At 38.2% G+C, this 15,171-nt stretch overlaps 2 protein-coding genes across 5 annotated transcripts; both read left to right on the plus strand.

The window, feature by feature from the left end:
- The first annotated feature begins 1,749 nt into the window (after positions 1-1,749).
- LOC119017891 (transcription factor E2F4-like) lies at positions 1,750-5,993 on the plus strand. Of its 3 annotated transcripts, none has more exons than XM_037095037.1 (10): positions 1,750-2,007; positions 2,429-2,609; positions 3,296-3,405; positions 3,507-3,662; positions 3,933-3,976; positions 4,459-4,523; positions 4,610-4,919; positions 5,453-5,500; positions 5,620-5,664; positions 5,758-5,993. In XM_037095037.1, exons 2-10 carry the CDS (start codon positions 2,433-2,435, stop codon positions 5,871-5,873), a joined length of 1,071 nt encoding a protein of 356 aa, XP_036950932.1. In that variant the 5' UTR covers positions 1,750-2,007; positions 2,429-2,432; the 3' UTR covers positions 5,874-5,993. The 3 variants fall into 3 exon arrangements, with proteins under 3 accessions (XP_036950932.1, XP_036950931.1, XP_036950933.1); XM_037095036.1 differs by having other exon boundaries at positions 1,751-2,007; positions 2,432-2,609; XM_037095038.1 differs by having other exon boundaries at positions 1,753-2,007; positions 2,432-2,591.
- A 1,634-nt stretch (positions 5,994-7,627) lies between these two features.
- On the plus strand, positions 7,628-12,548 carry gas8 (growth arrest-specific 8). Of its 2 annotated transcripts, none has more exons than XM_037096650.1 (12): positions 7,628-7,790; positions 8,097-8,192; positions 8,326-8,523; positions 9,771-9,971; positions 10,104-10,158; positions 10,250-10,455; positions 10,750-10,905; positions 11,089-11,169; positions 11,315-11,524; positions 11,626-11,691; positions 11,803-11,965; positions 12,100-12,548. In XM_037096650.1, exons 1-11 carry the CDS (start codon positions 7,788-7,790, stop codon positions 11,938-11,940), a joined length of 1,410 nt encoding a protein of 469 aa, XP_036952545.1. In that variant the 5' UTR covers positions 7,628-7,787; the 3' UTR covers positions 11,941-11,965; positions 12,100-12,548. The 2 variants fall into 2 exon arrangements, with proteins under 2 accessions (XP_036952545.1, XP_036952547.1); XM_037096652.1 differs by having other exon boundaries at positions 12,105-12,548.
- The last annotated feature ends 2,623 nt before the right edge of the window (positions 12,549-15,171 follow it).

The following is a 15,171-nucleotide window of genomic DNA, read 5'->3' on the forward strand; positions in this document are numbered from 1 at the left end:
TGGGAAATTTTTCCAAAGACAAACACTATTATTATGAGTTCCCATTAGGGTAATTACATTCACCATCAAATATACATCATTTATTGTTATTCATGTAATATAGATTTCACGCAAATTTGATGTTTAGAGGCTGATTCAAGTTTTCCCCCATCTTTTGTTTCCCCTGCTAGAAGGTTTTTTCTTTAAGATTTTCCTTTCTGGAATCAACACTCTACACTCTTAGCTATGAGTGAAGATTGTACAACAAGTCAACTGAGGCTCTGTGATTAGTGGCAATATAAATACATTTGATTTGATTTAATTCCAAGTTCAGCTAAATAATTCAATAAAACTAAAATATACTTAAGTGGAAAAACAAATGGCAAAGTTAGAGATAGGCTAAATAAGGTGAGTCACACTCCTCTGAGAAATCATATTCACAATATAATGCAGAATTATATAGCAGTTCATTTTATTAGGCTGTTGGTGTACAGGGAATACAAATAATACATTATTTACCAACAACTACCAAGCATAGACTCCTTGAGTCACCCCGAGCCTGGGACATTTTGATTTGTCATATTATGAAAAAGACAGGTAATACTAATAACACAAACACTGTCTCTGTTCTATTAAAGTATCCCAGTAAGCCACGTAGGTGAAACAGCATGCAGCATGAGCAAAACAGGACCTGCTGAAACTGAAGCAGCTGCATGGTATTCATCCATCACTGATTTATTATTAACACCTGTGCTTTCCCTACTCTGACATGTTAATGTGTCTTCTGTGGAAAGGGTCTGTTTTACCAGATAAGCATGACATTGTGTGAAAAGTATTTGCAGGTTAAAAGACAAGGTTGCACAAAAATATTTTCCTCTTCAGAATTAAACTTGTTAAGGAGCTTAGGAGAAGTTTCCCTGATTACTAACAGAGCCAAACAGGCAACTGCTCTACAGCCAGTCTGCCAGTGTTGGACCTCAAACAGGCCTGGTCGACTGCATGGGTTTGTGCCCTTATACAGTGAAATATAATCACATACCCTTGGCATTTTTCAGCGAATGTCTACAAATATTGATCTAAGAATTATATTAACAAACATTTGCTGAATAGCTTACAGTCTCTATATTGGTTTAATTGTTGGCCAAAAGATAAACAAATGAGCATTATTTCCTAGAAAATAAAGGAAGTATAAAACAAGTAATACATGTTTTAAAAACCTTTAAAAATAACAGATTCTGAGACTGTTTTGGGTCAAATTTATCAATTTCTCAATGTTATTAGACTAGTCTGATCCTTAAACGGGGCAGAATTTTAATATTTACAACATTAATGAGGTAACAATACAAAACTCAAAAGTGCTTATATTTCACACAACTGAATAAATAAGCTGTTCTCAGAAGAAAATAGCTTCTCCAGAAAGAACACGGCTTGAGAGCTCGAAAGGTGGCAGCGTCTGCCAAATATAAACTTAGTACAACAATATGAAATTATGTTGTCCTTTACGGTTAGATTGTTTATCCAGTTCATTCTGTTATTAAAAACAAAGAGTTTGTGCATTTAGTTTTGTAAGGCATTACAAAAACAGTCAATGAAGATCTTTCCCTACAGATTAAAATGGCTTCCCCCAAATTACATAGTGCACCTTTAATTTAGATGGAATACATATAAAATAAACAACTGGATTCATCCCTGTTCCATGATTACTTTTTATGAAGTTGAATCATTTCAGTGCCAGAGGATTATATTCTGGCCAGTTTGGACTTTTATTGTGAAGGCAGGTATGAACAACTACCGGAAAAACTCGCGCCTCATATCAGTGAGGGGGGAGGAGTACCACTAAAGTTTGGACTGAACCGTAAACATTGGCATAAACCTAAAAATACACCAAAGGTAAATTAACCTGCCAGTCTCAACTTGTGCCTCAAGTTAAAGTACCAACGCTTGTCGTCGTCCAGACTGCTAACGTTAGCTTTAGCTCGGCACCCTCGGCTGGAACTCTGTGTACCGCCGCTCCCTGCAGCGCTCCAGGTAACAATAATGTATCATCATATTTATCAAGCTTGGCATTGAGGCCACGTACACAGTATGCTTGAATGCATGTTTTAGCACTTTTCCAAACAGTCCAAAGTAAACAATAACATAAAGGCTGCTTAAAATTAACATTAGCTGTGTAGCTAGGAGTGAGAAGATACTCAAAATGCTTGTGTTTCCGGTACAAACTTTTCACAATAAGTCCGCGGTAGGCAGAAACGACTCGGTGTGAAAGTTGTTTTTAACGTCATATATTCAAATCCAGGTCCAATTACACAACACCCGGACAGGACACCCTGGCTAGATTTTTGTCGAAGTTAATCCAGTGTGATTCTGAGAGGCAGACTCTTGGCAGCTTTTCAAAACAACATCGCAAATTCTTGGACGCCCCCATGTTTGTTTTCCCTCACACGTCCAGCAGAATGGATCTCGAAGGAAGCCCACACAGTCCGGACACGGACTCCCCCATGCCAGAACTGAACCTAAAGTGCCACCGGAGTACGAGGAGCCTTAACCTGCTCGCCACGAGGTTCGTCCGCCTGTTACAAGAAGCAGAGGGCGGTGTGCTGGACATCAAAGACGTGAGTGAGCTGACACCGGTCAGTCACACTGCACAACAAACCCTGAACACACCCCGGCAGATGTTTCATCATGAGTGCACTATGAATAAAATCATCTCTTCTACATGCCTCTTCCAATGTGTTTAATGTCATAGTCTTGGACAAAGACTACACACTCCAGACAATACATACAAAAAATTGAATGAAACATATAACTCTTTGTCTTATTTCTCGTGAATTTTGCTGCTTACTCTACATACAGGGAATAAGAATTGTTTTTTGTGTTACTTTGGGATGCTTTATAAGAAATATGTGATTGTTTATGCACCAGTATTTCTGGTTCTGGTACCAAATGTGAGACCAAGAGAAAAAAGTTAACTTCAGCTAGTTTAGCTCTTCTACGAACTAAAACCCTCAGATTTGTATTTGATGTGATATTTAGGTGTTAAGTTTTCATTTCGCTGAACTCTTCAGAGCAACATATTATGTCGTTCATGTTGCAGAAGCTGTTGTCTGAGGTAATTGTCAATAGGTGCATTTAACCAAAAGCTTCATGTTTTCAAAATTGAGCATTCCTATGATTGTGTTTTGTGCTTAATTTGGCTTCTGAAAGTGGGTTATGGATATCAACTGTAAGTGATCTCCAAATGTTTCAGTACCTCTGGCAAGCTGATCCCCTGAAACACCTAGATCATACGTGGATCATTTTTTTAATGTTCTTTCAGGCTGTGAGGATCTTGGCTGTTGGGCAGAAAAGGCGCATCTATGACATCACAAATGTGTTGGAGGGCATTGGTCTGATTATGAAAATTTCCAAAAGCATTGTAAAGTGGAAGTAAGTTTTTAACCTTACATTGTGTGCTTGAAATTGGATATGCATGCACAGTGTAAACAGTGTTTTATAATATATAACACTTGTGTTCTTTTCTTAATAAGGGGTTCAATGCCTGGATCAAATGCACTTGAGTCATCCAACAGAGTAATGGAGTTGAAGTCTGAGCTGGAGGATTTGGAGCAGAGAGAAAAGATGTTGGACCAGCAGAGATTCTGGGTTGAACAGAGCATCAGGAACACAACAGAAGACTGCAGCAAATATCCTTTTAACAAAAGACAAAGAAAACAATGCAGAAACAAATGTGGATCTAAGAATTAAATTTATATTGAAAATGATATGTTGGACAGCATTTTGTGCAGATTGTATCAGATTTCTTGTGGTTTATTCTATGATCAGACATGGTTTGGATTTTCTTTGGCAAAAGTAATTCTTGTAAATACCTACCGTGTTCTACACACAGACAGAAGACAGAATGTTTCCCCTCAAACTAACACAATATTTCAAATTGATCCTTAACTGAAGTCAACTCTGACTTATGTGAATCATGAAGATATCTGCAACTGCTTCAGTGGTAATGTATAACAATTCTTTCCTTATTCTATTGCAGTGAAGGACACATCCGAGTACTGCTCAAAAATATCTCATAAGCGCATTTCTTTGAGGAAGACTCAGAGATTGAAGATTATAACAGTTTTTTTTCGTAAATGTATCAAAACTTGAAACAGTTGAGGTTTTTAGTCCACATGCTTTATTCTTTCTTTCTTTCTTTTTCTAAAGAAATGTGTCACAGGAGAATTTTGAGCTGTGAATATCAGAGATGCAGAGTCAAGCTGGGTTGCAGCTCAGAATCAGCTGATGTTTTGTCGAATCAGCATATTTTCCAAGTTGGAGTAATGTCAGCACAGCTGGACAAACACTGCTGTAGAAGTTAACGATGGCACTTAACAGAGCAACATTTTGTTCAAAGTAAATGCAAACAAAGTTAATTTCCTTTTTCTTAAAATGTGCAAAGACTTGACTAAATTATTGTGTTTCTGTCTCCTCTTTATCCAGGCCACACTCTTTTAGCAGTGCGAGCACCATCTGGCACACAGCTAGATGTTCCCATTCCTAAAGCTGTAAGTTCTGCATCACCTGAACCTGATTTACTTTGTTCTTTGGCTTTCTTATAGGATGATTAACTGTGTTCGTGCACCTTTGTCAGGTCCAGAACTGCCCGGCAAAGTACCAGATCCACCTGAAAAGCATCAATGGGCCGATAGATGTTGTGCTTCTTAACAAACTCTCTGTCAGCTCTGCTCCTGTCGTACTGCCAGTCCCACCGCCTGAAGAAATTTTACGAAGAGCAAAGTTGGCCATGTCAGATGTGGCAGAAAGCAGTTTTACACCATGTCAGGCCCCTGCCAACACCAGATATAGCCCCAGTTTTCTACGGACAGCAATGGAGAACATGCAGCGTATGGAGTCATCAACAGTTAGAAACCGTGAGCCGAACAAAACTGAGGCATCCGGAGGTGGGTATTTGAGCTTGTACAGTTTCTTAAGACAGTTTTTGTTGATAAGCCACTGAAGCCGAAACCTCACAGAGACTCAGCTCGACCCCTCGTCATGATGATCCAAACTCTAGATCTATGATAAGGACTTTGCTTTGAATTGACAGGTCATGAAGAACAAAATGTCACACTTACTGGTTTCTTTGGAAAGAGGAAGTCAGTAATTTGGACAGTATAAAAATATGAGATATGTGACATGTGCATTTAACTTGCTAAATCAAATAAAAAAGTAAATTCAATGTTAAATTAAAACATGGCTAGGGCTTCTTATCTGAACTGAGGTGGAAATAACACAGACCTCAAGCTCTTCCCTCAGTGACTGATAAAAAGTGTTTATCGGTTATATATTATCAGTGGTTTCTCGTTTGCAGCGTCTTTTCTCTGCGTCTTGGTTATTTTTTATATGCTCAGACAATAATGTGTTTCTGCCTTGTGCATGTTTCTGACAGTGTGGACCGCTTTTACATTTATTGTTTTAAAAATCTTTTTTCCAGTGAGAAATTTATCGAAAGAACTGGAGGAACTTCTACAGCCCACCAAAGGTATGGCTCTTGTTGTTTCTTGAGTCTCTTAATTATTTATATCATTAAACTTTTATCTAAATTTTACTGTATATGTATGTATGTATGTATGGTTAAGAAAATCTTACTTTGTTATGTAGAACTGATGAACGCAGATCTAATCAAACAGCTCCTGACCTCTGAAGGTAAGCGCTTTTTTGTTTTCTGACTTCATGTCTATCACATACTGTTACTTGCAGTATATTTGTGTTCATCATGTGTTTACTTGTTCTTCTCAGTTCTTTCTCCGCTCCTTCGTCTATCTCCGGCCCCATCTGAACAGGATTACGCTTGTAATCTGGATGAAAGTGAAGGCCTCTGTGACCTCTTTGACATCCCTGTACTCAATGTTTGACCATGAACTCCTCTGTCAAGACTACTAAAGTAAATATTTTTTGTATCCAGAAATGTACATAGTTGTATGTTTTTTATATAGTTATTTGATTATAAAAGATAATAAAGGAATAATTTTGAATTTTGTGTCCACCTCATTCAAATATTCAGAAGAAAACTACTACAAACATATTGCAACATTATGCAGTCCAATATGACACAACAAACTGCAATGCCACTTTTAAATCAAGACTTCTTTGACAGTGTCAGCAATAATAACTATGCCTTAAAGTATTTATTACAGGACTATTGATTGGATTTTAATGTGTATGAGGTTGAATTCTGGCCTGCACGTGAATTTTCCCATAGCCTGAAATTTTCCTAGTTTTGATTTTGAATATGTGTGTGTGTGTGTGTATGTGTGTGTGTGTATATATATATATATATATATATATATATATATATATATATATATATATATATATATATATATATATATATATATATATATATATATATATATATATATATATATATATATATATATATATATATATAATGATGTATAAAACTTAAGTACTTGCAAGTCAAAGACTATGAATCTACAGTCATGCCAGCAGCTCTGAGACTACTTTCACTTATTACATACTTTGTACTTTAAGCTTAATGCTAACATGCAATCTAATTAGCACAAAATACCACAACTGCGGCTGATGGAAATGTCAGAAGTTATGCAAGCCTTTGCTCATAAACTAATGTATTGGAGAAATTAAATTTTGACCTGATGGTTGCACTAGATGAAAAGTCGTTAATAGAACTCATTCTGAAGGGGACAGGAACACCTGCACAAGATTTCATGGAAATCTGTCTTATTTCAGTTTTCACCACAGTGGTGAACTGACATTGCCATCCTGAAAGAGGCAGTGTAATCTGTTCATACAGCAGCGTTTTGTTTTTTTCACCGGAGGTTGAAATTCATCCATCCATCCATCTTCTACCGCTTTATCCGTTACCGGGTCGCGGGGGCAGCTGTCTGAGCAGGGACACCCAGACTTCCCTCACCCCGGACACTTCCTCCAGCTCTTCTGGGAGGATCCCAAGGCGTTCCCAGGCCAGCTGGGCGACATAGTCGCTCCAGCGTGTCCTGGGTCTTCCCCGGGGTCTCCTCCCAGTGGGACATGCCAGGAACACCTCCCGTGGAAGGCGTCCCGGGGGCATCCGAAACAGATGCCCGAGCCACCTCAACTGGCTCCTCTCGATGTGGAGGAGCAGCGGCTCTACTCTGAGCTCCTCCCGGGTGACAGAGCTCCTCACTCTATCTCTAAGGGAGCGCCCCGCCACCCTGCGGAGGAAACTCATTTCAGCCGCTTGTATCCGGGATCTTATTCTTTCGGTCATGACCCAAAGTTCATGAAAAGAATAAGAATAAAAAAACCCCCACCTTTGCCAAAATGTAAACCAAAACAAACAAAAAATGTAATGTGCATCAAAAGTTGAGTGAGTATTAAATGTTTATATACTGCTGATAAATACTAAAAAGGAGAGCTTGAAAAGTAAAGCTGATAGAGCAGTTCAAATGTACGCTGTTTTTTTCCCTGATCTGTCACCGGTTTCCTGGGATGGCGTAGGTATGACCCGCCCTACTCTGTATTTGATTGGCTTACTCTGACGTTCTTACCGTCACCCTGACCAATGACATTCCCCGTTTATAAATATAAACGAATCAGAGGCCGAGAAGGGCGGGCCATGTCTTCGTTACGCCTCAGATTTGGCAGCGTGCGGGTGTTGCTATGGCAACAAATGTTTGAGCCAGCGGCGTTGAGATAAAAGTGGAATAACTTCTCTGAGTCATAGTGCCAGCTAATATTCTACTAGCTTGCCACATCGATTAAAAAAACACCGCCTTTGACTGCGTGTTATTTGCGCATTATTTGCAATGGTGAGTCAAATGTTATTTAAATTAATTCATCACAACTTATGTGTGGCCTCACACTGAGCTATCTACACTAACGTTACATAGCTAACGTTAGCTGTTAGCTACTTAGCAGCTGCTCTGCCTCGGTGTGTGAATGCCATATTTGCGTGATATTGTCATTTATTATCATTACATTCACGAGAGGCACAGACTCGGACCAGATACTTTGCCCATTTGTGGCAAAGTATCTGGTCCGGGTTAAAGAAACAATCCAGGTGGCCAGTGGGAAGCAATTTTAACCATATTTCTATTATGTTGACCTTTGTCCAGCCGCCTAAAAGAAAAAGCTCAAGTAAAAATCCAGAAAAGGCAAGGACGCCCACACTGATAGACGGCCTTACCAAGGAGGAGATGTCCAAGGAGCAGGTCAGAGCTCAACAGTTACGTGTGTTTGAAAGTGTGCAGTGATGGCTGGATATTTTTTTTCCCCAGAGCCGCAGATGACATATACATCGCCTGCTTCAGATATTCCCACACTGAACAAACATTTTGATTTCAGCTGGAAGAGCACATTGTGCGCCTTCGAGAGGAGCTGGATCGAGAGAGGGAGGAGAGAAACTACTTTCAGCTGGAGAGGGACAAGATCCACACCTTTTGGGATGTCACAAACAGACAACTAGAGGAGGTGAAGGCTGAACAGAAAAATTTAGATAAGGACATAGAGGAGGATGAGCGCCGCCACCTTGTAGATATCAGGGTAAGTTTAATACACATGTATGCTATACCTAAACTCACAGGCTTGACTTTCCAATGTGAACACCCCGTATAAAGGCCCTTCAGATACAAGTAAGACATTTAACCTCTTTTGACTGAATGAGAACACAATTAGTGTATCCTTTGCCACCCTCAGTATCCCTCAATCTATGGTGTGTCAGTCATTTCTATATTGGTCTGTAAATGTTGTCCTCTCAATTTAATAAATCCTCAAAACTTGGGAAAAATCATGCGATAGCATTCCTGAAAATAAGTGCTTATATTGTCATCAATCATATCTATCACATGAAATAGGTAACTTTCAGCATATTATTGAACTTCTAGACCAACCAGAAGTCAGTTCAAAGGGTAAATAATGCAATTCAACCAAGCAATAAATTCCACCATTTTGTTCTTATCAGCATCCTAGACACTACTTTAAGTCCCTCTCCTGGCATTAATTAAACTGCTGAAAACTCATCTCTGTTCCTCACAATGACATATTTGGAAATTTTACCCCTGAAAAAATTCCTACGTGGCTTTAAAGCAGCTTGGATGTAACTCTACAACTTTGCCACATCATGTATGCAATGTTCTACTGATATGCAAATGACCACAAATTCTAGCCCCATCTTCATTCCACAGCAGCTGGAATGTACCTGCAGTTTTTACAAGTAGAGAAACTCAGAATGCAAAATACATATATTTATTTACATCTGTACACCTGACTTCTTCTGAGTACAACTAGCTCCCCTGCAACATGATGTTAATAAGATGGAATGCCTCCTTAGGTGTGTGACAGATGAAACCCTGGCTCTCTGAATCTGTGTTTTTAGACTGTCATTGGTAAACTGTTCAAAAGCAGAAATGCTCAGCAATGGTGTTGACTGGTTATGTTGCTCAATACATGTCTTGCATAATATAAAAAACATTTTTTACATTAACATTAATATTTTTACACGTTAACAAGGTTTAGAATTTGATTCACAATGGAGGGGTCTTTACATACTATTTTGTTGTCAATCACAGATTGCTTAAAAAAATTGGTGTCATGATTATATTAATGTGTTAAGTTGCCCTTCTAAAGTCAAACTCAGTTTTCTCAGTAAGTATAAGCCTGCACTCTTACCCATAACCATAGGAATGCTCACCAGACTTTTGGCACATTTGCTGGCATTGATAGATTATCCAGAGACAGATCTAATGGCTGAATTAATTTGATATTGGCAGTTGATTAATTTTTCCGCATAGGTCTATAAGCAGAAGATGAAGCACCTCCTGTGTGAAAAGGAGAACACAATCGCTGAGCTGAAAGCAGATGGTTTGGTCTCCACTGAGCTTGTGCAGAAAAAGCAAGAACAATTGGAGACTGAACTTCATAAGGAAATGAAGGCCATCATGGTAGACTTGCAGGGGCTCGACATTGAAGACCTTGTCAAGGAGCTTGAACTGGTTTGTAGTTCACGCCTAATAATTTTTTTCACTAAAATTAAAGATCTGTGGATTTAATGTTTCTCTTTAAACTGATGTATCTTCATCAAGTTAGCATCAATTCTGCAAACACCAGTTTGTTTGTCTCAACAGAAACATGATGAAGAAATGTCTAAAACGCGAGACACCTGGGAGAAGCAGCTCACAGGTAAATAACTCATCACATTTTAAGTTGAATTCATCATCCTGTGCTATCCAGATCTAAAATGGGAGCCATAACTCTGTTGTTATTTGTATAGAAATTAAAGCCAAGTATGACAAAAAGATGGAGTTGCTGATACAAGAGCTTGAGAACATGAGGAAAAACAAGTTCAGTGAGAGAGAGGATCACTGGAACAGCTACATTGCCGCTCTTCAAGAAGACCACAGCAAAGCTCTCAGCGACGCTGATGTACTTGTAAAGGAAATGCAGGAGGATATGGAGATGGTGAATGATTCAGTCAAGGTATAAGTGGACCCAGTCAGCATCCTTTTCAAATTGACTCCAAATATATTTGAGATGTTTTGCATGCCACTAATGATTGTTTACATTATTGTTGAGTCCACTGATTATTTTTCACAATTCATTTATAAATTATTTAGTCTATCAAATGGGGGGAAAGCCCATCACACCTTCCAAGATGATTTTGGTATCTGATAAAAAATATATATATATATAAAATGTAGAAATGTGACTTGTGTATGACAAATTGTTGCAGCATTTGTTTTCATCCAATCATGTTTTATTGGCCTTTCTTAGAAACAAATAGACGACATGACGATGAAACAGGAGGAGAAGAAAAAGAACCTGGCCCCTGCCTTGCAGAATAACAAACGTCTCGCTAAGCTTCTCTCTAAAGCTATGGAGGAAACTGCTGAAAAAGAGAAGAAATTGAGCTACAAAGGAATGACAAGAGTTGGTGTCAATGTGGATTTTTTTTAAGCTGGGTCCACTGTTGCAAATTGCACACCACTATCTGGAGCTGCTACTATATGTATATGCCTTAAGTGCTACCTTGTGCAGCATGTGTCTCAATAACTGACTTGTAGCATGCTAAACAAAGGCATGATGTTTAAGCTGTGACACTGTTTTTGACAGGACACCAGTGAAAAGGTCAAGAAGAAGCAGCTAAATGATTTGAAATGGGAACACGAGGCACTGGAACAGAAATTCAGCAAGGTAAAGTGGAATGTTATCTTGATTCATACGCACCCTGGACGTGAGCCATATGATTTGTGTAAGTTTGTGTATTTATGTGTGGGTGTCAACGTTCTTGCCTCTGCTTCTACGCATGCACATGTGCTCCTTTGTACGTGTAACGCAGCTTCAGCTGGAAAGGGACCAGCTGTATGAGAGATTCTCTCAGAATATTCAGAAGATGCAGCAGAAAGCGAGTGTGAAGAGCGAGCTGCTGGAAAGGCAGCTAGACACTCTGACAGACCATCTGGAGAAGACACAGGCTCAGCTGAGTTTGGTGCTTTCTGCATCTAACGTGGACCAAACTTCCCTCGGTGGGGTCACAAACAAAGTTGAGGTATTGTTGTATATCCCCCTTTTGTAAGTTACACTGTATGTTTAATGCACATTGTCCTACTGTTTGTATGATACTAAAGAAACTTGTTTTATTGTTTGTAGCAAAACCTTGAATCCAGTAACAATACAATCAAGAACTTACAATGTAAAAAAGCTCAGATTTCCAAGGTCAGTAATTCATTTATTTCCTGAACAAATGATGATTTTCAATCTGTTTTTATAATTTATTTGTACAGTAACCTTCACAACTAATACATGAAACAACTTTGTATCTGACAGGCTCGCAAGGATTTGCTGCTGACCTTTGAAGCAAAGCAAAGGGCACTTGGTGTCCCTGTAGAGGTACTGTGTGTGAAGCCCTCTGACAGCAGTGTCGCTGGGAAAAGTCTGGAACATCTTGAGTTTGCCCCTAAATGAGAATTCAATGAAATGAAAGACTGAGGTATTTTGTACAAATCTCACTCTCTTTGCATGTGACCTCATGTGAATCTGACAAGTTGTTCAATCATTGATCCTAAGCAACACAAATATTAACATGAAATATTGTTTTTTCTCTGTGTCTTGTAATTGTTGAAGAGCAGCCGGGGTAGTTTCGAGTAAAAGGTCCTCGACGCTCCTGATTCAGGCTGCCCTCCAGAGGCAGAGATCAGAGACAAGAGAGACAGTGAAATTAAGAAAACAGGGTTTAAAATTCTGGTATAACAGATAAAAAGGTTATAATGCTTTTATTTTCTGCCCTTTTCTGCTAATTATCACTGCCTTAAGAGCCTTCCCATCTAGCAGTCCTCAGAAAAAACCCAGGACCTACAAACAAAATGTGTAACTTCTGTTTCTCCATTTGAAGTAGTTTATTAAAATAAACTGTTTTGGGTTATATATCATTTTTTGCATCATCATTTAGCAAATATATCATAAGTGTGTCACATGTTTATGTTTTGCTATGTGTCTGTCCATGTATTATTAAGATTTATATTGAAATGGATACAGTAAGTGAATATGGAATTAAATACAAAAATCAAACTCGACTTGGAGCAACAGAACAAATCTGGAGTGCCGTGGTGGTCCTGTAGAGGTGTGTGCTGTGTCAACATGGAGCCACTTGGTTCATTCAGCACTAAAGACTACATTGGATGGGAATTTCTTCTGTTAATGGTATTTGATGTGTGTGTTTTGTCATTTTAGTGACTGGACAACAGGTGTCACTGTCCACCTACTTAATGCCTTTGTTTTAGTGAAGGAAGACAGTCTGAGTCATAACACACTAGAAACAGCTTTGACATGGACCAATTGTAATATAGTTTGTCTCATTTTGAAGATCATTGAGCAACTTTCTTGTTGTTGACTGTACTGTAACTCCAATATGTTGCTGTTAGTTTACAACTGAACCTGAATGCCATTATTTTTTATTATTTTTATAGAAATGAAGAGAGCCTGTCTAACACTTTCCCAAACTGTAAAACCACAGTGTTGGGCTGAATGCAATTTGCATAATGCTTCCTTATTATGTTGTGAAAATGAACAAAATTATCTCAAAACAGGGTTATGAGCCGTAAATGTGATCAGGTCACCCTTTCTTTTCACTGAGCATTTTTGATTTTCCAACAAAGAATGTGTAATAACCTCATAAAGAGGCCTCTGACCACGAAGCCACCTGGACCTGAGCCAGGTAGGTCTGTTCGTTAATCCACCCCTGCATAGAGAGGCATTGAGACCTGTGCAGGGAAAGACTAGTTCACATTTTTTCTTTGTGGTAATAAAGTCTATATCCTATGTATCAGCACAAAGGGAATTGAAGGCCCTATCATATACTCTGTAGATTCATTAATGTCTTTCACACAGCTTCAAGAAGAAAGATGATGTTCCTGTGTGTGTTTGTGTGATTTTAATAATTAAATACTTATTTTATCTTTGCTCTTCTCTCTTTGTAGAGCACAAAGGGGCATTCTTTTAAAATATATATGTTCATGTCATTCTTGAATAAAGAACAGAGAAGTTAAGACAGTGCTCAGAGCAACACATTGTTCTTAAAATGAGTCTCACTCTTTATATCAATGAGCAGTTAATATATTTCAATTATATGATGTAATAGTAGTAGTAATTTCAATAAATCAAACATTTTACTGCTGCAGAGAATCTGCTCTTTTTAGACCAAACTGTCCAATCTTTAAAAGTGTAATAGCCAGCTATGAGGGCAAACAGTATAATACATGTAATAAAATCTATTCTAGTCCATTTACAAATGTTTTGGTAAAAAAACAGCTATACACTATTAACAAATAATTTTTTTGATTTGATATTTTGGTATTTGGTCACTCTGCAACACAAGAAAACTACAGAAGAGGTCATTCTCAACATTAGGTCACACAAGTATAACAAACAAAACACACCTGATTGATGTGTTGTCTGTTATCAGAGTTAAAGTGCACGATCTTCATAACAATCTACGTAATCTTACTGGCTCTGAAGATTAATCAATTCAGAAAATGAGACTAAAATGTTAATTTGACATTTAACACTAAGTGCTGGCAATTACAGTCTAATGAGATTGATAGAGTATACTCACCACAAGAGAGATGGCACCCGTCTGTTCCAGAACCAGATATCCTTAAATTTCTATGTGAATATAACTAAGTTACTCAAGTGCTGCACAATTTTGTTTTGTAATTTTGTAATTTTGTACTTCACTACATTTACTGTAAACCTTCAATCACAAGTTACTTTGCAGATTTAGCTCATATAATAAAATATGAATAAGATAGTAAATGATGCTGTCTAAATATAGGTTAGGCTCAGCAGCACGTAAAACAATTAAAATATGCACCGGCTGCAACATTCAAGGTGCAATATGTAAGAATTCTGGTTAAAAAACATTCAAAACATTACCCAAATTATCTGCACTTTTAACTGCACGGCTAACTGAGCTAACTTAGTAACAGCAGCTAAAGTTGGCAGTAGTTAGTGGTTACTTTGATACGTTGCTCCTTATTTGTGAGTATGAATTCAACAGGCGGACAATTCTTACATATTGCACCTTTTAAAGTGATGTACACATGAATTAATCAGTAATTACATTCCAGTATTATTCTGAAATGGGCCAGTTTGCCGTTGTACTGTAACTTTAGTTATTTAAGGCACTAAATATATTTTCATGCTGATACTTTTCTACTTTTACTTTGAATACAGGACTTTTACGCGCAACAGAGTGTTTAGCCCTGCTATATCGCTACTTTAACTTAAGTAAAGGTTCTAAAAACTTACAAAGCTGATAAGGTGCAATTTAAATAAATCCACCATGGTTAAAACAGCAAGTGAAATCAGTTCTTCAGCTTCTAATGTCAGTAGATTATAGAAAAATCCAACTCACTTGGGGGTAATTTGGAGTATTTCTGCTTCTACATTTCCATGCAAGGATGGGGCTGAAAGTTGGACCCAGACCAAGTATTCCAATCTCAACAGCGAGTTTCACCAGCTGATTTCTGCCATGCCTGAGTTTCCAGCAGAGACAGGAGGAACGTATGGGGTGGATCTAGTTTCTCATTGAATATTCCTGTGGCGAATCGAACCCTGCTGCACTGAGTGATCGCTGTTCCCTGCCGTATCAATAATACAGGAGGAAGTTATTGTCCCTGTGCAGGCCACAGTATCATA

This window comes from Acanthopagrus latus, chromosome 4, assembly GCF_904848185.1.
Source record: "Acanthopagrus latus isolate v.2019 chromosome 4, fAcaLat1.1, whole genome shotgun sequence".
Lineage (NCBI taxonomy): Eukaryota > Metazoa > Chordata > Actinopteri > Spariformes > Sparidae > Acanthopagrus > Acanthopagrus latus.

Excerpts from the sequence above, each read along its gene's own strand:
- LOC119017891 (XM_037095037.1), top strand. The coding sequence starts at position 2,433 with ATGGATCTCGAAGGAAGCCCACACAGTCCGGACACGGACTCCCCCATG. Across the intron at positions 2,610-3,295 it reads ACGTGAGTGAGCTGACACCG|GCTGTGAGGATCTTGGCTGT; the intron begins GTCAGTCACACT and ends ATGTTCTTTCAG. Across the intron at positions 5,501-5,619 it reads ACTTCTACAGCCCACCAAAG|AACTGATGAACGCAGATCTA; the intron begins GTATGGCTCTTG and ends TTTGTTATGTAG.
- gas8 (XM_037096650.1), top strand. Across the intron at positions 9,972-10,103 it reads TTGTCAAGGAGCTTGAACTG|AAACATGATGAAGAAATGTC; the intron begins GTTTGTAGTTCA and ends TTGTCTCAACAG. Across the intron at positions 11,170-11,314 it reads TGGAACAGAAATTCAGCAAG|CTTCAGCTGGAAAGGGACCA; the intron begins GTAAAGTGGAAT and ends CGTGTAACGCAG.